This window comes from Petromyzon marinus, chromosome 3 (genome assembly GCF_048934315.1).
Source record: "Petromyzon marinus isolate PM22_M1 ecotype Great Lakes invasive population chromosome 3, UKy_Petmar_22M1.pri1.0, whole genome shotgun sequence".
NCBI lineage: Eukaryota > Metazoa > Chordata > Hyperoartia > Petromyzontiformes > Petromyzontidae > Petromyzon > Petromyzon marinus.
The window spans coordinates 10,830,482-10,856,892 of record NC_133669.1 but is presented as its reverse complement, the minus strand read 5'-3'; the positions used below and the strand labels follow the sequence as shown (position 1 = coordinate 10,856,892).

Sequence of the window (26,411 nt, the reverse complement as noted above, 5' to 3'; positions counted from 1 at the left end):
TGTTTTACAATCGAACGTTTCCCAATCGTCCTTCCAGAGTCGTGGCATGCGATGAGGGACATTTCCCTCTGGAAAGCAACAGCAAAGCATCGCATCAGCGAATGGCCGTGGAAGACGACAATACAGAACTACGGGGTGATCCATTCACCGATACCGGTTCCCAGAGCAGTGAGCGATATTTAACTCGAGACATTCGTGCGTTCGATTGGCCAAGGTGAAACGATTGTGTGCACCCCCCCTCCTCCTCACCGGGTACACCAGACCTGACCCCCAGCCGATGACTTCTTGCGGAGTCACATTGCCGACCGTGCGACGAATCCGCAAATATATCAGCGGCCTCGGCTTGTGCATCACCGTTGAATGCTGCAAGCGAATCGCGTTGGGCAAAATGCATTTGGAAGTGTCCAAAGATTTTTGTATGCGTGTATCGAGATTGGTTTGAGACTTGCAGAGGCTTTGGATGAAAATCATTTCTTAGATCTCTCGGTATTTTAGCAGAGGGTCTATAATTGGATACCCCTGTACAGCTGGAGTCAATCGAGTCAACCTTTTAGCGTTGGGACGGCTAACGCAGGCTGAGTATCCCTCTCTTGTGCTCGAGCCAAAACTGTTCGTAATATTTAACGCAAGTGCCATTTTTTTTCCCCTTCAAGTTCACTAGTTTGCCAAACCTTGCGAACTAGAGCAGTAACGCGTCATCGACAAAAGCAGATCGTATCTTTCATTTCTCATTCCGTTCAGCATGTAACATCTGTTACATAAAGCGTGCTTAATATTAACCGTGTCATCCCCCCCCCCACCCCACCCCGGCCCTTCTGTAACCGTGACCTTTAAACAAAAGGCACGCTCCAGGGCTGCGTTGAGTAGTGCTCTCTCATCTAACGCTGGCTATTGTCTCAATTTAAACATCTAGTTCTTGAGAGCTGAATTGATGAGTGCGTTGCGTTTAAGACAACATCCTTAAGAAACACGGCAATTGCAAAAACGACGTGAACTTTGTGAGATAGGCATAGTTTATAAAGGCGATTACTGGACGAGACTTTTCAATCAGCATTCCAGCAACATAAATGGGTACAACACAGTTAGTGAATCGGCAGGTTGCGCATAGTGGGGTGAGCCTTGCTACTCCCACCTCTTCCAAGATATCTGGCCAATGTGGAAGAGTAGGCCAAAAAAAACGCCCTCTTCGAGGTCCTCCAGTGGTGGACCTTCCATGGGCATGAGCTTGCAGAGCTGCACCTTTTACACCTTCACCAAAAAGGCATGGCAACGTTCATGTGACTCTTGCAATGCTGCACCAGAGTTACATATTACTTGAGATGAGAACGTTTTCAGCTGTGACTCAGCGTTAGTCCGATTTGGAATTCACCTCTTCTCTCCCTGTAAATGATAGAAACACAAATGACAGTATACAGTGTTATCGTATTCCCCCACAGATTATGAGACACACTTTCCCGCCCCCCTGTATTTTAATGCAAGAGTTGGGGGGGTGTCCATATTATCATTCGGTAGGTGTGTTCAGATTCATACAACTTTATTGACACTGTGCACAAGAAGTTAATCTGGAGGATACGGCAAATTACAATATACAGCCATTCATCAATTCAGGTCTTGCCCATGCAATGACAGTCACGTGGGTTGTTTGGCCACTACATCACCGCACTGGTTAGTATGGTTTGGTGAGGAGGGTACCCCAGGAAGGGTTTTGATATTACTCACAACTCTTGTTAGCCATGGCTGGGAATCAAATCGTTCGATTGTTTTTGCTCCAATTTCTACTTGCTTCATCGTTGTACTTTGTTATTGCTTCGCTTTTTTTTTCATTTTGGTGAACCCAGCTCAATGAGACCGTCTTGGTCTCTCGAGTTCTCAACGTGTTAAACAAAATAACCGTGAATCTAAACTGGACCTCATAGCATGGTGCCTCTAACCACTATGTTAAAATCATGCAAATGTAAGTTATATTTTCATACCGATGAATACGAATATATTAAATGTTATTGACCTTATACTGATCAGGGAATGCAAATTATAGCGTCTTTTTGTGATCTTAAAAAAAAAATTTAAACGGACGAAAGCGATGCAGATGTCTTTAAACCCTCATGACCTATGGAGTGGCAGCCAAGGGGCCATCCACCGAGGAGATGGAGCGACAAAATCTGCTAATTTGCAGGGGCCAGGTGGATTGTTCCATTGCAAGACAGGGACCATGAGCGATGGTGACGACTTGGGGAGGCCTTAATATCCAGCAGTGGATCGTTCAATGTCGATGATGAATGATTTAAAACAATATTAAAATAACTATCCTTTTACAGAAATGTCTGAGCAACTGCGATGTTGATGTAATTCTGTGTTTCTCCATGTGAGCTAAGCAGTGCTTTTCTGATGCAGAATGGCCAGAAATGTATAATAATAATACGGTTACCTATTCAGTGTTTTATTTTCATCTATTGGCCAGGTGGAGGAGCTGTAGACCAATCGGTTACAAGTTCAAATTCCAGTGAGGGGGTCAGTCATCTCAACTTATCATCCCTCTAGAGTCAATAAAATGAGTACCAATTTTAGGAAAGTCAACAGTAGTTGTATGGATAGACTAACCCTTAGCAAATGAATGCAGAATTTCTACCAGAGGCTCAGCATGAGTTGAGTGAAACCCAACATACCCAATTGAGCAGGAGAGCACTGTTTATGTATAACTCTCAATGCGACTCTCCATAAACATACATTGTCTGCTATGTGCTGGCAGTCTTCACACGAAAGGAGCTTTACGAAACAAAGCAATGCCGCTTATGACACAAAGAATATACAAATACACCAGCAATGTACGATAAACAATGCCTGTCATAACACACATCACCACCATTACCATCCCAACAACCTCGCAACAAATATGAACGTGTGAGAAGTGAAACCAACCCAGGGGACAGGCTGCACAGTGTATCGTTATTGTGTTTTGAGGGCATTTGACAGTGGAGGAAGGGGTAATGTGTCTGCACTGATGTCTGGGTCACCGAACTGGACTTTAACAGAACTTCTATAGAAGACGCGTAGGTGGCTTTTGAACACGCGTGTTTGCAGATGATTTCAGGCATTTCAGGGCAGACGGGCGTTATGTACGCGTGTAAGTGCACAGCCCTTTGTCATTCCACTGCTGGATAAGGGTCTCCAAATGGCATAGGAAGTCGTGGGGTGTTGTTTGACCATACTTAGTCACCCAGGTCAGTGTGGGTTTGGCGAAGACAATGGATTTTCCTTCCCTGGCCTCTGCTGCCACCCCCGAAGACAATGACCCCCGTATCGCCTTAACATATTGGTTGGGGAAAGTGCTGTTAGCGAGCACTTATGAAGGCCGGAACGGCACACGAGGGGGAGGGTGGCCAGCACCACGCCCGACCGTCTTTGTCTCCCCAGTGGCGATGTTCAAACATCGTGCCAGGTACTCATTTGATGCTGAGTCGATCTAGGGGAGGCCCAGGACCACGTTTAGATAATTGTCACTGGTGTTGGCCGTGAGCGGGAATCGAACTCGGGTGGCCGGGTTCGAAGCGCGGCGCGCTACCGCTCCCCACCACACGCAGCCTATAACACTCATTACGTATGGTGTTTACCAATCCAAGCACTATCCAGGCTCGCACTTGCTTAGCTTGCGAGATCTGACGAGATTACAGACAAAATAAAAAATAGCAGCCTTTGATGGGCATGTCCTGTGCACACGCTTCAGGAGGGCAGCTCACAAAGACAGGCACTTAGAGACTGGCGGCCAAAGGGAAGACCGAATGCTGGACAGCGGCAGTGATGAAACAGTAAGAATGGTCCTTGAAGGGCAAATGTCGACTGTATAATAAGGGGATGATGTGAAGCTAGAACGTGGCCGCGATGTTAATGATGCTTGGACTTTATAAAACACCGTGGCATCTATACTAAACTCCTTAAAACAAGCACATTTTAAACAACGGTTTTAATCACAACTGGCGCGCCTAAAACACGTGGCGCCTGGTTCTTGGGCGAGGCGATGCGAGAGTTTGGGGACCGCGGCGTTTTTGACCGACACAAATATTTTTCAATAACAAGGCGTTCATACAAAATGTTAATTGTTTTAAAGTAGCGATTCAATCGATTTCATTGATGCCGATTTTGATACAGGCATGCATTGTCACCGGATCTGAGTACGTGTGCAAAATGTGAAATTGATTGGACAACGGGAAGTGGACGAAATTCTGATTACAAGATTTGACCCGGACAAACAGAGGAATCAAGTGAAGTAACACCGTTGAAAACAAAGGCAGGAAGCGATGGCGACATGTGGCATCGTCAACAGCGCTGGGTCGCGACAACCTCCCGGCACCGTCTCGTTCGTGTTCTTGCACTGTGTTGAACACACAAAACACAAAACAAATCACAGCAAGCCATTGCTCGGTCCCCAGCCTCACCCCAGACGAAGCTGTCTAATTTCTCCCCAGCGACGTAGAGACAGCCGACTGCCAGCACGGCAAGAGCGAGCAGCGCACCCAGCACAGGACGTGCGAGCCGTGCCAGGAGTGGGTAAACGGAGATCCCAGCCGCCTGCTGCACCCACAGAACCCTGCAAAGAGAACACGGTGTTTTGTATTCGCGGACGGCTGAGGAATTGAGTGGCGCTCCGTCGCTATCCATTTTTTATTATAATACTCACATTGTTTACTGCGAATGCCGCATATCCAGCGTCTTTGTGAAACCACTGCCAGATGACGGCGTTCCCGACTAACAGGAGCCATATATGGCGTGGGGGAAAAAAAAATGGCCCAAAATCTGGTTCCTCCATTCTGAACTGCTCCTGCGTGACACCATTAAAACGGTACGGCCATTGTGTCAATGCACTGCTAGATAAGGGCTAGCCCCATGCCATGTGGGTCATGCGGGTTATTTGACCATTATTTGCGACTGTGGTCAGCGAGTGTTGGGGGGGGGGGGGGGAGCAGCAGAGACACAGGAGCATAGAAGTATAGTGCAACAATGCCTTTTGCTGCGCTTGCTCTCTGCTGCCCATAACTCCAGGGCTATCATTCGTAACGCTGCATTGGCAATGTCAAACCAGACGCAGCGAGCGCCTAAATCCGACCTCTGTTTGTATTCAGTAAAGCAGCCTTTAGGGTGGTGCACATTTGCGAATGTTGATGCTCGGCGAAGTCAGACCGCTTTGAGCATGTGGCACTGACTTCATGACAGGCTTAATAACGAACTAAATATAATTGCGCTGTTTTGTGTAAGTGTTTTTTTTCTTAGCGACGGTTGGTTTGTTTGCTTTATTCATTTTACCCGGATCCCCTTCCATTACAGTATTTGCCATTCTGGTCAGTGAGTATTGGTGAAAGCTGGGGATCCGGGAAAAAAAAAACAGTTCTTTAAAAGGATTCTAACCTGGCAAGAAGTTAAATAATTCACAGCCTTTTGTTAGTCCACTTTTGGGGAAATGCCTCCCCATGCTTTGTCAATTATGGGGGTTGTTTGACCATATTTCACCATCCCTGGTCAATACGGGTTCAGATATCACTCGCCACTGATGTTAGCCATGGCCGGGAGTCAAGCTCAGGTTCCCAACAAGTTCGTAGTGCGGTGCGTGATGGACAGTATCGCACCATCGTTCTTCCCGAAGCAAAGTATGCATGTGTAATGTGATTAATCTCTTCAGCTGGAGTGGCACAATTGCTAATGGAAGGTTGGAAATTCGAATTCCGGTCGGCACTTCACATGTGGTCAATAAATTAGTACCACCTTGTGGGAAGTCAATAGTGGTTGCTTTATGGAGAGACTGACCACCTCCAGATTTGAAGCTTTCGTGACTGCAAGGATCCATACGTTTCGGCCACAACACAAGTGGCCTTCATCAGGTGAAGGGACCCAACTGTCCAGAGGACAGCGTTGGAGTGAAGAGAGCCAAGCACAGGTCGCCTCCTTTAAACTGTGACGCAAAAGAATTCTCTCATCAAAACGTTATACCACAGGGCTCATTGCATTTTGGACCAACACCACCTGACCAGTGAATTAAAACATGTACATCTGGCCCTCAAAAGGAACGGATACTCTGACCGTACCATCCGCCAAGCTGTTTCTCCCTCCATACAGAAACAACCACTTGATACTCCGATCAAAACCATCACACTACCATATATAGCAGGCGTTACTAAAAAGATCTCCAAAATTCTAAACATACACAAGATCCTGGTCCGGTTCAATACAGTACACAAAATCCGTGACCTGATCCCTTCCGTGAAGGATGTCATTCCTGACTTACAGTACCCCGGAGTTTACAGATTGATCTGTACCTGTGGTGACTGCTATATCGGGAGACAAAGCGACATGTCTCTGACCGAATTCGCTAGCACAAATCAGATTTGAAACACGGCAGAACGAATTATTCTGCCGTAGCTGATCACTGTTACAACACTGTGGGTGATCACGATATAGTTTTCTCCGATACCAAGGTTCTCTGCAAACCCACGAGTTTTTATTAGAGATTTGTCCACGAGGCAATTCAGATTTACAAACACAGACACGATTTCAACCTAGAGGATGGTTTCAAATTAAGCAATCATTGGAAAGATGTTCTAAATCGAACCAAAATTAAACTAATTTTCAATGGTACAGTATATTTATTCAAGTAGTGGCATCCCAAACTCTCACGGTAGTACAGCATTTTATGCTAATTCCAAGCTTTCACAGTGGCACATTTTATGATTATTCCTTTGTCAAGGCGTTTTCTGTTTACCCCCTCACAGCTTAAAGGACGCGACCTGGGCTTGGCTTTCTTCACTCCAACGCTGTCCTCTGGACAGTTGGGTCCCTTCACCTGTTGAAGGCCACTTGTGTTGTGGCCGAAACGTCGTGATTTTTTGTTGTTTTATTTTTTACCTACGTGACTTTACCGAATAGAACCAAAGAGTATAGACTGATCACAACCAAAGGAATGTGGAATTTCCAACACTGGCTCAGGTTCGCCAAGTAAAAGAGGTACTGCACCATTACTGTTGAACACAGAAACAAATGTCGTTTGAATGTTGACCTATTCTTACTGTAATAGTAATATGAACCTTGGAAAGTCTAATTTGAGTCTTATAACTCTTTTTGTCTCAGTCATATTTGATAAATTGCCTTTTGAGCATTACTTTGCTTTATGCTGGGGGAAGCTGGAACACCCAGATAAAGCCAAACTCGTAAAGCAAGCAACTAACACTCAACACGTCTGATCCAAGGAGCAACCTACTTCCTGTACCACCACCTCCGTGCCACCTCCCTGGCCCGCAGGCACGTGCACATTTCTCACACAAGTGTGATCTCTACCTGATCCACCAACCCCAACAGGGAGCCTGTGCCGGTGTCCCGAAGCCTTTTGTGAACATCAAGATTTCCGTCTCAGTTTAAAAATGTTCTGGTGTCATTTCCGATGACGACGGACCGTCAGCGGAAAGAGTGAGGCTACTCAAATTGTAGTCGGGGTTTGTGGTGCATGAATATGCAAATGTGGCCATGACTAACAAAGAGAAGGAAGGACTGCCCAGCCCACCGTGTGTGTATGTTGAACATATTTCTCACCCGTATCTAGCCAACCGTGCTAATCGGAGGTGCGGGGGAAGGAAACAACAAGCAAAAACAACAAAACGCAGTTCTAAAGAAATTAGTTTAACGTCTATATTTAAAAGTGCACAGCTCCAGCGTCTTCCTGATATCGGAAGAGCGTTCCAGAAGCGCATCGGAGCGAGCGCGATGCAGTGACCGCCTTTGCTGCGACGGCTCGCCACGTGCCCTGGTTGAGCCTCGCAAATCGTTTGCAGCAATAATACATTTGTACCTGATGATGGCTGTTTGTGTTGCAATCGAAACGTCGTATTCTGTTGTTATTTAATTTCTTTCTACGCGACTTTACCGAAAGAACCAAAGAGTAATAATATAATCAACCACTCCTCCAAAGCACCATATTACAGGCACGCACCACCACCACCACCACCAAACACCACCACCACCACCACGGGTGGCCACCCATATGTAATCGCCACCCGTACACTCATTCCAAACGGTCACGACCAGAGGAGGCCTTTCAGCGGCAGTCGATCTATTCTTTCAGGGCCCGGGGATACATTGCTACAGCACAATAAATCATCGTGCCGGCCGCAGTGACTTGAGAAAGCGCATGTATTAAGTTGCTATTGAGTAACCCATACAGTGTGGGGTCAGTTTTGACTCGGGTTACCGTGGATTACATTTTCAAAAGGCACGGTAGCTCCAGCGAGCACGGCAGCCTCGGGATACTGTTACTACTAATGCGGTGGGCTTGGCAAGGTTTACTCCGCTCTAATAATCATAATTGATATCGATTTACAGGCGAATCCACTGCTGGATGAAGCAACTTGGCAAATCTGTTGCCGTTTGTTGAAAATGTGCCATCCGTGTGGAGGACGCGCGTGCTCGAGAGGCAAAGCATGACACGGATGACCTCAAAACGGTGCACAATGAACGGCATCGACGCACGGTGGTCCGCGAATCACACGTTGAGGGGGGTGGCAGTGGGCCAGCGGATCAAGGGGAGGTCAGGAACTGTCGCTCTATACAATTTTGCAAAAGGACACGCTTGACCCCCATTCGTAATGCAACGACGTTGCGACGTAATTTTATGTCTGTTGAAGGCGAACGACTCAGCAATCTATTCCCTTTCGACGAGCTCCACACTGTGCGCTGATTCAAGTTTTGTTTCTGCTGCGCATTCGTCCTCGCCGCTGCGCTTGGACACGACATGACGGCGACTGGATGATCCGCGCCTGGCGGGTCGCGGCGTTTATGTGCGCGGCGTGGGACGGAGTCGCCAATTTTCTTTTTTTACTAATTACGATTTTCACTTCCGTTTATTCGGGACCCCGGGGTCCCGCCATAAGGTTCAAGTGTTGAGTGTTCTCCCCCCCCCACCCCCCCGCCGCCCCCTCCTCTAACGTGTGCTTCACTGAGTAAACTGCCTCCCTGACCACATCGGATGAAGTATTATGCTAATATTTAGGCGAAGTAGCTCGATGGCTGACCAGGCTGATGCACATCAGCATTATACAGCATCAACGGTTCCATCCCCACTTTTCGGTGGGGGTTTTAAACACTTTATGTTGTTTAACGGGCGTTTTTTTTCCAGGGTTTTTTTGTGTGTTTGTCAGAAACTTGGACGTATTCCGATTACGCGTTGACGTCACGCGTTGACATCTCGCAGAAAGAGACGACCCCAGAATTAACAGCGTGCATCGCCGCGAATAACTCGCTGCTTCTCACCCAGCGTCACGCCGGCGCCAACCCTGAGCGGTCAGTTGAGCGGCCAGATCACGACCGCGCAAACGTAAATCGTCTGCCGCTCCTTTTAGTCCACAATCTGAGCTGGCGGTTGTGCAACGGTGACATCGCAACGGTGACATCGCAACAGTGACGTCGCAACAGTGACGTCGCAACGGTGACATTTGCAGCGGTGACGTCGCAACGGTGACGTCGCAACGGTGACATCGCAACGGTGATGTCGAAACGGTGACGTCGCAACGGTGACATTCGCAGCGGTGACGTCGCAACGGTGACGTCGCAACGGTGACATCGCAGCGGTGACATCGCAACGGTGACGTCGCAACGGTGACATCGCAACGGTGACGTCGCAACGGTGACATTCGCAGCGGTGACGTCGCAACGGTGACGTCGCAACGGTGACATCGCAACGGTGACGTCGCAACGGTGACGTCGCAACGGTGACATCGCATCGGTGACGTCGCAACGGTGACGTCGCAGCGGTGACGTCGCAACGGTGACGTCGCAACGGTGACGTCGCAGCGGTGACGTCGCAACGGTGATGTCGCATTGGTGACATCGCAGCGGTGACGTCGCAACGGTGACGTCGCAACGGTGACGTCGCATCGGTGACATCGCAACGGTGACGTCGCAACGGTGACGTCGCAACGGTGACGTCGCAGCGGTGACATCGCAGCGGTGATGTCGCAACGGTGACGTCGCAACGGTGACGTCGCAACGGTGACATTCGCAGCGGTGACATCGCATCGGTGATGTCGCAGCGGTGACATTCGCAGCGGTGACATCACAACGGTGACGTCGCAACGGTGACATTCGCAGCGGTGACATCGCATCGGTGACATCGCAACGGTGACGTCGCAACGGTGACGTCGCAACGGTGACGTCGCAACGGTGACATCGCAACGGTGACATTGCATCGGTGACATCGCAACGGTGACATCGCAACGGTGACGTCGCAACGGTGACATCGCAACGGTGACGTCGCAACGGTGACGTCGCAACGGTGACATTGCATCGGTGACATCGCAACGGTGACATCGCAACGGTGACGTTGCAACGGTGACGTCGCATCAGTGACGTCGCAACGGTGACGTCGCAACGGTGACGTCGCAACAGTGACATCGCAACAGTGACATCGCAACGGTGACATCGCAACTGCGCGCTTTATGGATTGCAGCAACCGGTCGCAGGTTGCGAGCGCGTCGCGCGACGAAATACTCAGCGACGAATCGCTGAGCGGATCGCCGCTGGAGAGTGGAGTTGTCTTGAGTGAGAGAAAACCGGTTGAGTGGCTGATCGCTCAGGTGTGTGAACCCGGGTTTAGAGAGGACATGACATATCAAAAGTGGTTGTTACGCAACAATCGACCTACATTTTATTCCGCAGAGTTGGAACGGTCCCCGATCAGTCGAGGTTCCAATAAACCAGGTGGAGTGGTGGCACAGCAGTTAGCACACTGCGCTTGCCAACGCAACAACCTGAGCGTGATTCTGGGTCACAGCTAACATTGGTTATGAGTGATATCTGAGCCAGTCATGAACCCTCTCCTTCACCGACCTGCACTGACCAGCATGGTGAAGTATGGTCAAACAACCCCATGACTGACATGAAGAGGCCTTAATCCAGCAATAGATTAAAAAGGACTTTAAACATATATACAGACACAAGGTCGTCTCTCAATATGGAGTGCAAATAGAATACAAAATATATATTTTGTTCATTTCTGGGCCAATGTTTGTTTAAGGAGGCAAACTCCGGACTGGTCTCGACTTTCTGAGTTTCGTCAGCATTGTGTTACTTGTCACACAAATGCTGCTAGATGTATTGGTGGACAGCAAGAGCACTCCACCAACTTCTGGAATGCTGATTTATTTTTATATTCAGGGATGAGACGCCTAACCTGCAAGTGCCTGAAACCCACATTTGATACCCAACATCTTAGTGGTTTTGGCTCATTGCTCAGGTATGCATTTTGAGCCCTCTCAGCCAGTTTTTTTTTCTCAATTGCTATTCTCGAGACCCAGCACAGTGCACTGTTTCATTGCAGTATTACCTTCATGTTCTGTTCATATACAATAATAATTTACATTTACAAAGCGCCCTTAAACAATCGTTCTTAGGGCGCTATGCATGAAAAGGCGGAAATAGTTAACATCAACCAAGGAAAGGTGATGTAACAAAGACCTTTGAAAGTAACTAAAGAGAGAGACATTTTAAACAGATCTGTTTGTAGTCACGATTTGCAGTGTCTTGGAAGTCGTGACCTCGAAGGGCAACGAGTTCCAGAGTTTTGGTGCCACAATTGCAAAAAGCACCGCCACCCCCAAGTGTGAAGCCTCGACCGTGGGACAGTGAGCAATGCACAATCCGAGGATCTTAATAATCTCGATGGAATATATGGCTGAAGGAGGTCATGAATGTGGGGAGGAGCAAGTCCATTTAACGCCTTGAATACCAGCAAGAGAATCTCAAAATCATGACTGGTACGGTGAGGGAGCCAGTGATGGGACAGGAGGACAGGTGTGAAATGATCCTTAAAGGGTGTAGGAGCACAATCGAAGCTACTGCACAGGGCGTGCACCTGTGGTTGGTAGTCATGGAACACTGCTGTGGTGGGCTGCGAGGACTGGAGTTGAAGCACTGCTGCAAACCGCAATTGTCCAGATTTTCTATGTATTATGATATTATAAATATGATTATGTTCCTTGAAAAGGCTCCCCCCCCCCAGCTTCCCCCTGCCACCCCTACAAACCCCTCCGATCATCACCCTCCTCCACAACCACTGCCGGCGCTCCCAAGGACCCTTGAACTTCAATTTCCATTGGCTCACCTCGAGTCGTGACAATGACACCATCAATAATGACAATGCCTTCAAATCTTAATTGAGGTCGCAATGTGAAATCTCACGCACCGCCTGCCACGCAGCCCCAAGACCTCATCGCTCCTGCCGCGCGGCTGAGCTGGGCCCACAGCCCCTGCTGCCGCTCGACCGCTCTCCCATCCCTCGCACGGACGCCTGAGTCTAGGGAGTGCGATAACTTTGCTCAAGCCGGGTTTGACGCGAGGTGCCCAACCAAGTTTCCCTACCAGCCGATGTAGGCGACGCTGAAGAGAACGGTGCCGAGGAGGCCCATGGCTCTGCTTGGGTAGCGATGTGGCGTCATGAGGATCTCCAAGAGCAGGAAGAGCAGCACGGTGCTGTGCTGGGGGTAACAGGGGGGGGGGGGGGGGAGCGGGGAACGTGCGCGTGTTGTTTTTAAAAAAAAAAAATCCCCGAACTCGTGCATGTGGAGCGGTGATCGCTGGCGCTGCAGAGTTTGAACCCGTGAGCAGGGCCGGGTTTAGGTTTGTTGTAGTTTTGCGGGGCACCTATCTGTATTTTCACTTCATTCCCTTGATTGTTAAATACCTCCACCTGTGTCCGTGTTGCTTAGCTTGGCTATGCACGAATTGTAAAACTAAATGAAGATGAAAATTAACGACGAAAAAACATTTACATTTTAGCCCATACAGTGAGGGAGAAAAGTATTTGATCCCCTGCTGATTTTGTACGTTTGCCCACTGACAAAGAAATGATCAGTCTATGATTTTAATGGTAGGTTTATTTGAACAGTGAGAGACAGAATAACAACAACAAAAATCCAGAAAAACGCATGTCAAAAATGTTATATTTTGATTTGCATTTTAATGAGGGAAATAAGTATTTGACCCCCTCTCAATAAGAAGAATTTCTGGCTCCCAGGTGTCTTTTATACAGGTAACGAGCTGAGATTAGGAGCACACTCTTAGAGGGAGTGCTCCTAATCTCAGCTTGTTACCTGTATAAAAGACACCTGTCCACAGAAGCAATCAATCAATCAGATTCCAAACTCTCCACCATGGCCAAGACCAAAGAGCTCTCCAAGGATGTCAGGGACAAGATTGTAGACCTACACAAGGCTGGAATGGGCTACAAGACCATTGCCAAGCGGCTTGGTGAGAAGGTGACAACAGTTGGTGCGATTATTTGCAAATGGAAGAAACACAAAATAACTGTCAATCTCCCTCGGCCTGGGGCTCCATACAAGATCTTACCTCGTGGAGTTGCAATGATCATGAGAACGGTGAGGAATCTGCCCAGAACTACACGGGAGGATCTTGTCAATGATCTCAAGGCAGCTGGGACCATAGTCACACACTACGCCGTGAGGACTGAAATCCTGCAGCGCCCGCAAGGTCCCCCTGCTCAAGAAAGCACATATACATGCCCGTCTGAAGTTTGCCAATGAACATCTGAATGATTGAGAGGACAACTGGGAGAAAGTGTTGTGGTCAGATGAGGCCAAAATGGAGCTCTTTGGCATCAACTCAACTCGCCGTGTTAGGAGGAGGAATGCTGCCTATGACCCCAAGAACACCATCCCCACCGTCAAACATGGAGGTTGAAACATTATGCTTTGGGGGTGTTTTTCTGTTAAGGGGACAGGACAACTTCACCGCAAAGGGACGATGGACGGGGCCATGTACCGTCAAATCTTTGGTGAGAACCTCCTTCCCTCAGCCAGGGCATTGAAAATGGATCGTGGATGGGTATTCCAGCATGACAATGACCCAAAACACACGGCCAAGGCAACAAAGGAGTGGCTCAAGAAGAAGCACATTAAGGTCCTGGAGTGGCCTAGCCAGTCTACAGACCTTAATCCCATAGAAAAAATATGTGGAGGGAGCTGAAGGTTCGAGTTGCCAAACGTCAGCCTCGAAACCTTAATGACTTGGAGAAGATCTGCAAAGAGGAGTGGGACCAAATCCCTGCTGAGATGTGTGCAAACCTGGTGGCCAACTACAAGAAACGTCTGACCTCTGTGATTGCCAACAAGGGTTTTTCCCACCAAGTACTAAGTCATGTTTTGCAGAGGGGTCAAATACTTATTTCCCTCATTAAAATGCAAATCGAATTATAACATTTTTGACATGCGTTTTTCTGGATTTTGTTGTTGTTATTCTGTCTCTCACTGTTCAAATAAACCTACCATTAAAATTATAGACTGATCATTTCTTTGTCAGTGGGCAAACGTACAAAATCAGCAGGGGATCAAATACTTTTTTCCCTCACTGTAACTGGTAGTAATACAAATTGCTAGCCCGTGGATTCACCAAATGACCTATAGGGTGCATCACTACGGTGTTGCATTGCAACCATTATAAAGCAGAGAACAGTACATATTTTAATTACGATTAAACATTCCGCGTCACGTTCTCTCTGTGGCACAACTGATGACACTGGCAGGTGACCTGACCGCGGGGTCGAGCGATGTAACCGAGCAGTTCTGCGCCATCTGAACACAGCGGCTTGGTGAAAGATGGGGAGTTGTTCCGATCCGTGCGTGCGCACGCTACTTATTTGGTTTTGAATGTTGTATTCTCAGCCGTATTCCACTTTTTTGTTGGTGGGCCACTCAAAAAAAAACAAGGAGTGGCCCCCCGTGAGCTGCAGGCCCTAAAGCCACCCGCGTTAGCCGCGCATTGTCCACGAGCATCCCTCCCGGAGAGAGCCTCACCATGCCGTGGTGGAGCCAGGCGGGGATGAAGGAGTCGAGCACCTCCGGATGGACCATCTCTCTGTCCCAGGAGTACATGGCCCAGAAGGCTATGACCACAAACTGTGGGGGGGGAGGGGGTGGGCGGAAGAGACACAGGAAATCGAAACACGCAACCCACTTTCTGCCTCTGAGTGTGAGTCCAGACTGACCGTTATCTCACCCCTACTGTGTTCAACCACCGCACAGCAGGTGGCAACCCTTTCTCCTTCTGCTTCTTTTTCTCGCGCTGCTCGACATTGGAATTCCTATCGTAAGGCAACGAGAGCTCGCAAGGAATTGGGGAGGCTTTCAATCCATGGCTGACGATGATAATGAATGTGACTTTGGTCATTCAAGGTGTGAAATTGTCATGAAGCTGCATGAAAAACGATGCACAGATTTGTTTCATTCAACACGAGAGGGGTCACATGAGGTTAACCGTAAAGAATGGCAGTGCTCTATCCTCCAACTGCACGACCACTCATCACGAGGACACGTGCGGATTTTGAGGCCGTCCTGAAACCGGGATTACTCACGGTCCCAATAGGGAAAGCGAGGACGGTGAAAATGCGATCCCGTAGCCGCGTGAGCTTCGTGAGCTGCTGATCCATCGCCAGGCCGCTACCGCCCTGGTGCAGGAACTTGGAAGCATCTCCCAAGACCGCGACGGCAAAAAAACACGTTTGAATGACCTTCAAAAATACACATTACACACGGACAAAGGCACAATGCGCACTTAACCCAAAGCATAAAGCGATGCAATGCAGAAAGTCATTATGGGCATAATGTTGATGTGTGACATTTCGCCTCCATCACCTCCAAGGTGTGTTTTCAGTATTCCACCACGTGGCTTTTTTCCATGAAAAGAAAAGTGGTTTCTTTTGTTCACTGAAACTCCAGTGATTCTCAATCCACCGATGGTTGAACGTCTCCCACAGGCCATGTTAGTCATGGGGTTTATTTTTTTTTTACCTACCATACTTCACCACGCTGCTCAGTGCAGGTTGGTGAAGGGGGGGACTGAAAGAAGGACCGATTCAGATATCACTGGCCAATGATGTAAGCCGTGGCTGGAAATCAAACTGTGGTGGCTAGGTTCATGGCGCAGCGTGCTAACCACAGCAGCACCACTCACTCTGAGTGCCCACGCCAAACCTCGTCGCCGTAACGTCCGCTGCTCCACCCTGCACATACCTCCTTTACCCGATTACATCGGCAGGGCTTTCTAGCGTGAGATAAATCTCAGTCGTAAATCTTTCGATTTTAATCATTAATCTTGGCAACGGATCCAGAAATTAAAGATTTAGGCTGTAATGCATCATGGGGAAAACCCACGATGTATTTTTTGCATGGCCCGCGTGGGTGTTGAATATGCATATCAGCCTGTTTCTGAGCCAACGCAGACTTTCACAATGTAACCCAAGAAAATACGTTACGTTCACCCCAAAACATGTGCGGTTCCTGTATATTGTTCGACAAAGCTTCGCACAAGGACACTTGACTCCAACAGCCCACGTAAAAAAAAACAAAGATCCACCGTATAGCCTTAACAGACTGTAGGGGCAAGTGCTGTTAGCGAGCACCTATGAAGGCCGGAACGGTACACGAGGGGGTCGGTGGCCAGCACCACGCCCGACCGCCTTTGTCTCCCTAGTAGCAATGTTTTTATCCACCGCACCAGGTACTCATTTGAGGCTGATTCGACCTAGGGGAGGCCCTTGGACCGGTTCAGATAATCGTCACTGGTGTTGGCCGTGAGCTGGAATCGAACCCGGGTCGCCAGGTTCATAGCGCAGCGCGCTAACCACTACACTACCGCTCCCCACGTAAAAAAAACACACAAATACAATGGGGGGCGGGGGGGGGGGCGACTTGCCCGTAAAAAACAACCACATGCGCCGTGCAGGCACGCACACAGGCACACAGGCACACACACAGGCACACAGGCACGCACACAGGCACGCACACAGGCACACAGGCACGCACACAGGCACGCACACAGGCACACACACAGGCACGCACACAGGCACGCACGCGGTGGGGCCCAAGCCAAACGTCCGCAACGACTCGACGGGTCCCGGGCCATGTGCGCTGGCTGCACCACGTGACACCGGAATGAGTGCGGTTCGTGGAGCTCTTTCCCGAGACATAGTGGGCGTCATTGTGCAAGTGTTTTCTTAGCCTGCAAGTAACCCCCCCACCTCCTCCTCCACACCCACCCCCTCCAACACTGCACATAGGAACCAGGTATGTGTGGTCATGCTTTCAAAACATACAGCAAGCAGCCCACACAAACTTAAAAGTCTGCCCCATGTCTACTCGGGGGGGGGGGGGGGGGGGGGTGGTTGAAGCTCGTTATGGAAATGTGATAGTTCACTCAGCCAAAGGCCAGTAACGCAGGTAAAAATGGAAGCGTATAACATACGTGAATATAATAATAATAATAGCGACAAGCATTGTTCACGTAAGCAAGGTATCCATGATACAAGCCTCTCTGGTGCTGACTCTGACGCATTCACGTTCATTCAGGCGTGCTCACGACGACCACTATTTGCGAAGGTGTTTGCACCAGGTTTGGCGCACTTTCATGTTAAGTGCAAAAGGCTCGCTGGGAAGTCATGGGGAAGGTCCAGGTGTTCTTGGCTAACCAACTGAGATGACTGACAGATGCGTCACTTGCACTCCTCACGGCCCAGCAATGTTAATAGTTGAGAGCGTCGCTTATTTGCTTTCAACTGTTGCTGGAGGACGACTGGTTCCAGCTGCCCAGCAGGGCTCTTTCACGAACGTCCTCTACAGAGACCGATGCTGACACTATTGGTGCCAGTCACTGCCAATTCCACTCGCCTACAAGTCTTATTTGCCACGTTAGTCCATCCGTTCTTAAGCCCGTGCTGCACCCACTAAGCCCATTTAGCCCCTCTATCTGGACAAATATAAGTGTCACGGACATGCGAGATGTATATTCTTGGTTCTTTCGGTAAAGTCACGTAGAAGGGAAACAATATAATAATAACCGCCACTTTTTTCAAATTTTCTTGCTGTGGTTTTCACACCTGATGATGATTGCTTGTGTTGCAGTCGAAACGTCGTGAGAATTTTATTGTTTTATATTTTTATTATTTTATTGTTTCCCTTCTACGTGACTTTACCGAAAGAACCAAGAATATGAATCCCTGCAGTCACGAAATCTTTAAATCATACATGTGAGATGTAGTATGGGTTTGTGGGCTACGTAACCCAGCCAACACATACTTACCTGCCGGAGGAGCTCACTGACGGGACTGTCTCCAAATCTTTCAAGGTTCTGTGAGATCGCACAATTCCTCCTGGTTACACCAAGGATGGATGGTTGAAACCAGGATGGATTGTAGGCAGGCCAGCTGGCACAGGTGTTTAAACGCATAGAGAGGCCATGATAGAGATTGATGTGAAGTGACAGGCCTGGCAGAGTTTACAGCATTACACAGCCGATCTAAAAATAATTCCACTCGACTGATTTGGGATGAGACCTCTGCTGCCAAACTGGAGCTGGCCATAGGCAGACTGGTTTCGACAGTCCCTGCACACATTTAGTTATAAAGAGCTCAGACTCCAAATCTCTTTTTTCACGGTGGTTGGCAACTTCCTCCAAGATTTGAAGCTCCACAGCTCTCGCATTCTCAGCCCTCCTGGCCCCATGATGCTGTGAGGATTGAGGAGTTATTTCTGCCTCGTGACCTCACCAAAAATGTGCAGCGGAGCTGTGGACCTGATCCCCGCGGTTAGATGTGAGATAATAATTCCTCCCATTAACAAGGCTGTCAATAAGAGTATCGCTATGAAGCAGTTTCAGTGCTGTTAAAGAGATATTAGTGGTCCGCTCAAGCTGTCTGAATGTGCATATCGTAATGTCAAGAACAAGCGTCCACATTCACTGTTCCAACACTGCATAGTTCGGCAGAAGCTTTTGGAACTGGCGTACTTGGAACTAGCATATGTGGATGCACTTGTAACAGAACAGCGTGTTCGTTGTAACAAGCCAACGGGATGCACGAAAATCTCGCAGTCTCCTACAATTCTTGTGTAGCTGACTTGGTCAATGCAATTCAGTCACTCCCACCTAGGTGCTCCCATATATTTGGGCATTAAAGTCACTTAATAAGATTGTTCTCTTCTGAGGGGCCAATTTATCCCACACCTGGGAAATTAGGTCACAGCAAGTATCTGACTGTTCAGCCTTGCCTGCATCCCACCATGGATGTTTTAGTACGTTGGGAGCATCGACAGCCACCGCCCGCCACAGTTCCGTTTTTCGCCTCCTGTTGATCTGGAGCAGAGTTCACCACATCCTGGGACTTCTCTGCCACTCAGGCACAACCTTACATGCACACAAGACCAAGATCCCCCCCTTATAGCCTTGAGCAGACTATTGGTGCAAGTGCTATTAACGAGCACCTATTAAGGCCGGCACGGCACGCGAGGGGGTGTGGGTGGCCAACACTGTGCCCGGCCGCCTTTGTCTCCCCATTTCTGATGTTAACACACCGCACCAGGCACACGAGTCATTTGAGCCATATCGCCCTCGGCGAAACCCACGACTGGTTCAGATATTCGTTACTGTTATCGGACATCGAAGTCAAGCCTGCGGGTTCGTAGCGAAGTTATTAAATGCGCGCGTGCACGCACGCCAACACACGTGCTGTGCACATTCGCACTCTGATACACAAGTCGAAATACTGCACAAGCACACTCACAGCGCTCTCACGCACACAACAGCAGCCGCCATTCACCACTAAGTGGCGTTGATGTCACTCCGGTGCTCGTGTTAAGCTCGGTGCACTTCGAGGCCACGTGAAGTGTGGAAGGCTCCAGCTGACAGGAGGTTGCGGGATTGACCCGAGAAGTGCCATGGATCGACTGAGATGGCTGGCAGATGCACCACCTGTGCTCCCTACTCTGCCAACTCGCTGCTTTGTAGTTGCCCGGCGCTCCGCTCGTACACACAAATTCCCCACATAGCCTGAACATCATTTTGGGGCGAGTGCCGTGAGTGAGAACCGATAAAATCCGGCACAGCACACGAGGGGGTGGGTAGCCAGCACCATGCCCGTTGTAGCCCTAGTGGCGACATACACACATCGCATCAGGTACTTATTTGAGGCTGAGTCGATCTAGGGGAGGCCCAGGACTAGTTCAGATAATCTTCACTGGTGTTCACCGTGAACGGGAATTGAACTCTGCTCACCAGGTTCATAGCGCAGCGCGCTAACCGCTACACAACCGCTCCCCACACACACACACAGACTCACACACATAGCGTGCATGGATGTGTGGCTCTACCATCCTCTTCGTGATTAAGAGCTCAAGAAGAGCAATGCAAAGCTGCATGACGAATGTGAAAATTATGATTCAGCGTGAAGTAGGGCATTCTTCGACTTACGAACGAGTTGTGTTCCTGAGACACGTTCTTCAGTCGATTTGTTCGTATCTCTCACAACTCAAGATTCATTGCACGTACTGTAATTAAAATGCGTTATGGTTCAGCAACAAAGGGGCGCATTGCTAAACTCATCAATAAGAAGACACGTTTTTACATTTGCATGCCATCCTGTAATAAATACTGCACAGTGAATGAAACGTAAAATAAAGTAACGTGAACAAATAATTCAGTTTTATTTCCACGTACCTTGAGTCCTGATTGCTGGGGCTTGCTCTTCAGAAAGGGCGCGCATCACGCGGGATGCTGGAACTCGTTAACGACTCGCGGGGGATCGCTCCGCCGAACAAAATCGCTCCGCGGTTCGGGTCGTAAGGTGGCCTTCCATAAATGACGTCACGCGATTTTGGACGATTTTTGCCCCCCCCCCCACCTCGTCACACGGCGTCACAAAAAGTCAGACCCCCCACTCAAATGTGACGTCACAAAGCTCTGCCCCCCCCCCAAGATAAAACATGCTTCAAATCTCTTTAAACTATTGTCATTGTAGTGCGTATTTAATGTGCCGCTGCACTCTGATGTTGTAGGAGAAAACATTTATTTAAAAGTCTATTTAATTAAGTAGAACGTGTTGTCTATATTTATTTAAAGTTGCGCATTTTGATGTGACGTCACATTTCCCAACCCCCACCCCCCCCCCTCGTCACACATCGTCAAAAATGTCTGACCCCCCCCCCCCCAGGTGCGTGACGTCATTTATGAACGGCCCCTAAGTAAGGACGAAAGTTCGCAAGTCGGATGGTTAAACGTGATGATATCTTACGGCGGTTTGTTCATTAGTGCGGGGTGTTCGCAAGTCGTGCGTTCGTATGTCGGGGACTGTCTTACGGCTCAAATAACCCCCCACGCTTTTGCACCGTCATGTAAATATACAGATGTATCATAAAGTTGCCTCACATTGTCATTTCTACTAAACCACTACACAGGTTATTTGGGTTAGATCGCGTAAATATATAAATGTGTCGTTAAACCCGCCACCACCCGACACAAACCTTACTAATTGGCTGTGTCGGGTGGTGGCGGGTTTAGCGACACATTATATATCGACGCGATCTAACCCACCAAAAAAAAAACCCTGTATTATGGATTATATTGGTCGCGAAAGCCTACGTGTTCTACTCAACCATTGCAGTACACTCTTGTCATTGACAGGCTGTTACCTTCCGAGTATACGCTACAAAACATATAATTAAATTATGTGCGCAACAAAAAAGGTTTTTACTTAACAATTTTAAACCATCGTAATCTTTTGGTACACATTGTGACATCGTGAGGTCATCGTCTCTTCAATAGGCTGCACAGTCAATGTTTGCCAACTTTTTGAACATCGTGGCACGGTCTTTATTGTTGACCTTAACCGATTGCAATGAATCATTTAGCTTAAAGTTGATGGAAGTTCTGAACACAGAAGATCACAGACGAGATTATCATTACTCCCAACAGCATGAAAGCCTCGCATTCACGGTGTCGCCAATAACGCCTCTTCGATTGTGCCCGTGACATTGACGGGAACTGCATTACTTCAAAGCACACCACCAGTGACGTAATTAGCGACCCTTCACTAACAATTGGTGTGATGCTGCGCTTAAGTTTGGAGTCACGGGGGGGGGGGGGGGGATAGGTGGCGCAGTGGTTCTCGCGCTGAACTTTGAAGCCTGGCGACATGCGTGCTGTGCCTGTCAACGGCTATCACACGTGGTGAGTGATATCTTATCCGGTCCTGGGTCCCTATTCTATTCTTGCGTATGGAAATGCAATATGTTCAGGCGCTAAATGCCAAATGTCGAGGCCTGCTAACTACGAGAGGGCTTCAGGAGAGAGTGTGTGTAGTTTTTTTTCTATTCCTCTATTGAAGGAGCGCAGACTACACATTGGCTTACTATGCGGTCCATAGTTGTGGTTGCATCGCCACAGTCGCACTACTCTGTGCCGTAGCTTGTGTTTAATTTCTCATTCATGAAGGAGACGTGGGCATCGGCTCGTGGATGTTCTCATGCGGTTGATGGTTACACCACTGTCTTCGAGGAATGTCAATGCCAGGAGGTGCGATGTTTCGGTCTCCAATGAGGTCCCTATAAACCAACCCGCTCGGACCAGCCTGTTGAAGTATGATCAAGCAACATCGCATGACTGGTACGCCGCGGAAAGGCCTTCGTCCAGCAATTGATTGAAACAGCCAATTGCCACTGCTCTGTTTAGAATGTATGGCAGGTTTCTGTCGTAGGGTAATGTTTAGAGCTCTCTCAACTCGCAATCCAGAGGTCACTGGTTCGGTTCGATCTCCTACACACTCCTGTTCACCCAGCCGTGTGTATGAGGGCCCATACAGTCGCTTACGGTGGGGTAGAGTGTGGATACTCCCCAGAGCCATAGCTGGCTTTGCATGTCGCCCAGGGCCAACGGCGCCTCTCTTCTCCACGATGTTGTGGCGTCGGCACCGCCTCACCAAAAATGTGAGCCACAAGGTGACACCATCGGCTACCTGATCCCACCCGCGGACCTTTCGACCGAGGCGGCCGATCCGGTCGCTACAACACCGGGTACTTCGACCTCGTCCAAGACATGTGGGCAGCGTGGAAGGGTAGGCCAAATACCCTCGACAAGAGCCCTTTGGAACTTCCTCCAGTGGAAGCTGTTCTGCCAGCAGTGTCGTGAACAAGAAATTACAGGGCTGCACCTTTAACACTTTTTAAATATTTATCGATGTGATGCGTGCCACCACTCACTGTGCATGAGCAAAACTGACGCTCAAAGCACGGCACAAACGCCCTGCATGTTTGACGTTATATAGTGCGTGAAGTGTACACACCAGAATCGCAGTTTTCAACGTTGACGATGTTGACAATGGGTGTCTATTCTTGGAAACGAGAGTCATTGCAGGGTTAATACTGTGGGGATGAATGACTTAAGATGGTTATTACAAAATATGTGGTGATACTGCTTTGGCAGTGGTGCACAAATAACAAAGACCAACAAAAAGCACAACACACTCGTCGATAGCATGTGGCCTTAAAAGGAAAAAAAATATATAATAGGCGACGTTTCGAGCAATGGCCTTTCTTCATAGCATGTAAATAGAGAGGGAACTAGAGTTCTTAATAGGTGGAAGCCAAGTATGCACTATGGGCTTGATAAGAATTACATTTTAAAAGTGTTTCCTGATTAACAGTTTTAAATTGGCGTATGAATAGTTACATATACGAAGATATTGAGTAACGGACACGCCCTTCAAATAATAAAACATGTCTTATTACATAAAAGAACGTGCATTATTCCTGTGTGGATACGTACTTCGTGAGTGCACATTATGGTGTTCCAGACAGAACGGGTGTGCATTTCAAATGAGCATAAGCTAAACACGATGTCTATCCACTGCTGGATGAAGGCCTCCCCACTCCGTGTCGGTCACTAGGATTGTTTGACCATACGTCCGCATGTTGGCCAGTGCATGTTGGTAAAGGCGTAAGGTTCAGGGCGGGTTCAGATATTGCTCCCCGCTAATGTAGGCTGTGGGCGGAAAATTGAACACGGTTGTGCTGAGTTCATCGTGAAATGTGCTCACCATTGTGTCACCATTCATACGCACTGACTACAGAATCGCATAATGTATTTTACTTAAATAAATAAATAAAGTATTTGTGTACCTGCGAATAACTAACGATAATGCATAAACTCCTAAAGTCTCATATTTTCAAGGCTCCGCAATGCAGTCTCTAACTATTTCCCATCAGCTATTATATGCGTGCTCTCTCCTTGCTCTGAAGGGACATTGTCAATAACGTTAAACTCAATTTTCTCTGCAATAAGGCAATGCCAATGATGATGGATGGATGGTCTGTAATCTTTTTTTCACTGGGTCTTTACAAATGTACTCTTCAAAATTTGGAACTCAATCGATAAATGGCAAAGCCCTTGACAAATAATTTTTTTGTGAATCTCTCAAGCCATATAGAATCGCAGTGAGCTGAGAAGAAAATCTGCACGGATTACATAATTCACACACAAATGAAGAAAAAAAACACGTTTTGAACCGTACAGCATCATGGGAAAAAAAACTGCAATGCATCATTGGAAAAGCACAGAGCACGTAAGACGTATAAGTGAATATTCACATCGACTCTTAAGCTCACGATCCACGCGTCGGCTTGCGTGTGTGTATGAATCGATGTTTTCAACTCGTAGATAGTGTATGTAATCGGTTGACGTGACCACTGCTCAGAGCAGTCCCTAATATTCGCTCCGTTAAACATGTTTCAAAATCATTCATTTTGAATCGAATTATGACCATGACACGCGGCGATTTATGGCATCACCGGTTTCGAGTGAGGAGGGTGTAATTATTAGGTAAAACGCGCCGTATATTGTTAATATTATCAAAGTGGATTTTTTTTACACGTGAAAGAGCAGACCATTGTGCTGTCTCCCAAATTTTTATTGCGGTTATCACGACTTATTACATTAACAATAATAGATAGATACGCATATCTTTTCAGTATGTTAAATATTAATAGGAATGCTTGCATGGCATACATTAATTAATAAACCGCCGCTATGTATGCGGTTGCGGTGCTGTAGAATTAAGCTCACGGATGCAGTTCGCAAGCTGAGCCGTGTTCAAAAGAGTGCGAGTGTCCATAACCCAGGGACTCGACAATAACACGGGAGACCACTGCATCGTTTATTTGAAATAAGCAAGGAACGGGGTCTAAATACAGCAGTGACAGAGCCGAGACATGATCACGGTAGCGCGTCGCATTACATACAGCAGCACCATCATGACCACCACCGCCACCGCCACCATCATCACCACCACCACCATCAGCACATCTCACCACGTTGATGTAAGTGAGGAATTTCCAGCTGCCGCCGTACGTCTGCTGAGCTGGTATGTCCACCGCCCTGTAGGCGCAGAGCACTGAGAAATAGGCGAGCAGTATGGACACTCGCAACAGAGGTGCCGGAATCAACGCCATCGCCCTAGCCGTGCAGAGCATACTGGGAAATTTAAAAGCTCCCCGACGCGTCTTTACATCTCCCAGTCTACATCTCCCTCACTGATTCGCGCCCACAGTACTGAAACACTGTTTTCACGTCTAGAGGAGTTCACATCTCCCGCGAGCTAATACAGTAACCTCATCGTCATCTCACAGTCTGTACATACCCTGATGAGCGACCACTAAAAAAAAACACATCGATACACCATACTGTACCACGATATTTTAAACAATAATAATAACGGCAATCGTCATCGCCCATTTTAATGTATGGACATATTCGGCGAGCACGTGTTGTAGTGCGTTTTGCAGCGTGGGGGCGCTTGTGCGTTTTCTCTCCAGTGCGTTGCGTTTGTTTGGGTCTGTTGGGGAGCAAAGACCAGCGCGGACTTGAGTGAAAACTCCAGGTTCTATTAAGCACAATCCCGCGTGTTCATAGCCGACACAGACAAATTAAGACAGAGATGTGGGGTTTGTGTTAAGCGCCATTGAGTGTAGAACAGCGGCACAGGAAGATTAAGGTGAAGCTGGACGCGGGTTCAGCACCCCCTGTATGTGGACAGCGACACAGGCAGTTGAAGGCCGACGGGAACTTCTCTTGACTTCAGCACCCCTGTATGTGGACAGCGACACAGGCAGACGAAGGCCGACAGTGACTTATCTTGGGTTCAGCACACCTGTGTCTGGACAGTAACGCAGGCAGGTGAAGGCCGACAGGCATTTGGGTTTTGTATTTAGAATCCCCTGCGAGTGGAGAGTAAAGCCGTCAGAGATAAATTTCAGAGATATTCAATGGGCATTATTTAACCAGGTTTGAGGTCATTGATGTACACATCTCTCTTACACGCGAGAGGTGGAGAATAAAACGTAGGGATGTCTACATATGACCTGTGTTTGTAGACTACGTGTAAAGGTTCGCGCGGAATTTGAAAAGCATAGAGCATTCGCACCCATGAATGTATGGTTGATGGAAGTGTAATTGAGTAGTTGTTGTGTAAGAGAGACCTTTGGAGAGTGTCACACAAAGGGAATTTTCCTAGTCATTGTACAGTGGCGTATAGATTTGTTTATATTCATTAA

The 26,411-nt window shown here is 48.1% G+C and overlaps 1 protein-coding gene across 7 annotated transcripts; it reads right to left on the bottom strand.

The window, feature by feature from the left end:
• Positions 1 to 995: 995 nt before the first annotated feature.
• On the bottom strand, positions 996 to 26,003 carry AIG1 (androgen induced 1). Of its 7 annotated transcripts, none has more exons than XM_076074030.1 (6): positions 25,170 to 26,003; positions 15,395 to 15,550; positions 14,838 to 14,939; positions 12,388 to 12,498; positions 4,269 to 4,366; positions 996 to 1,380 (listed from the first exon to the last, which is right to left on the bottom strand). In XM_076074030.1, the coding sequence occupies exons 1-6, from the start codon at positions 25,329 to 25,331 to the stop codon at positions 1,332 to 1,334; spliced, it is 678 nt and encodes a 225-aa protein (XP_075930145.1). In that variant the 5' UTR covers positions 25,332 to 26,003; the 3' UTR covers positions 996 to 1,331. The 7 variants fall into 7 exon arrangements, with proteins under 7 accessions (XP_075930145.1, XP_075930136.1, XP_032829745.1 ...); XM_076074021.1 differs by lacking the exon at positions 4,269 to 4,366 and adding an exon at positions 4,431 to 4,582 and having other exon boundaries at positions 25,170 to 25,989; XM_032973854.2 differs by having other exon boundaries at positions 12,388 to 12,503; positions 25,170 to 25,984.
• Between the last annotated feature and the right edge of the window lie 408 nt (positions 26,004 to 26,411).

Excerpts from the sequence above, each read along its gene's own strand:
- AIG1 (XM_076074021.1), bottom strand. The coding sequence starts at position 25,331 with ATGCTCTGCACGGCTAGGGCGATGGCGTTGATTCCGGCACCTCTGTTG. Across the intron at positions 15,551-25,169 it reads TCCTCACTTACATCAACGTG|GTCATTCAAACGTGTTTTTT; the intron begins GTGAGATGTGCT and ends GTATTTTTGAAG. Across the intron at positions 1,381-4,430 it reads ATTAGACAGCTTCGTCTGGG|GGAGAGAAGAGGTGAATTCC; the intron begins GTGAGGCTGGGG and ends TATCATTTACAG.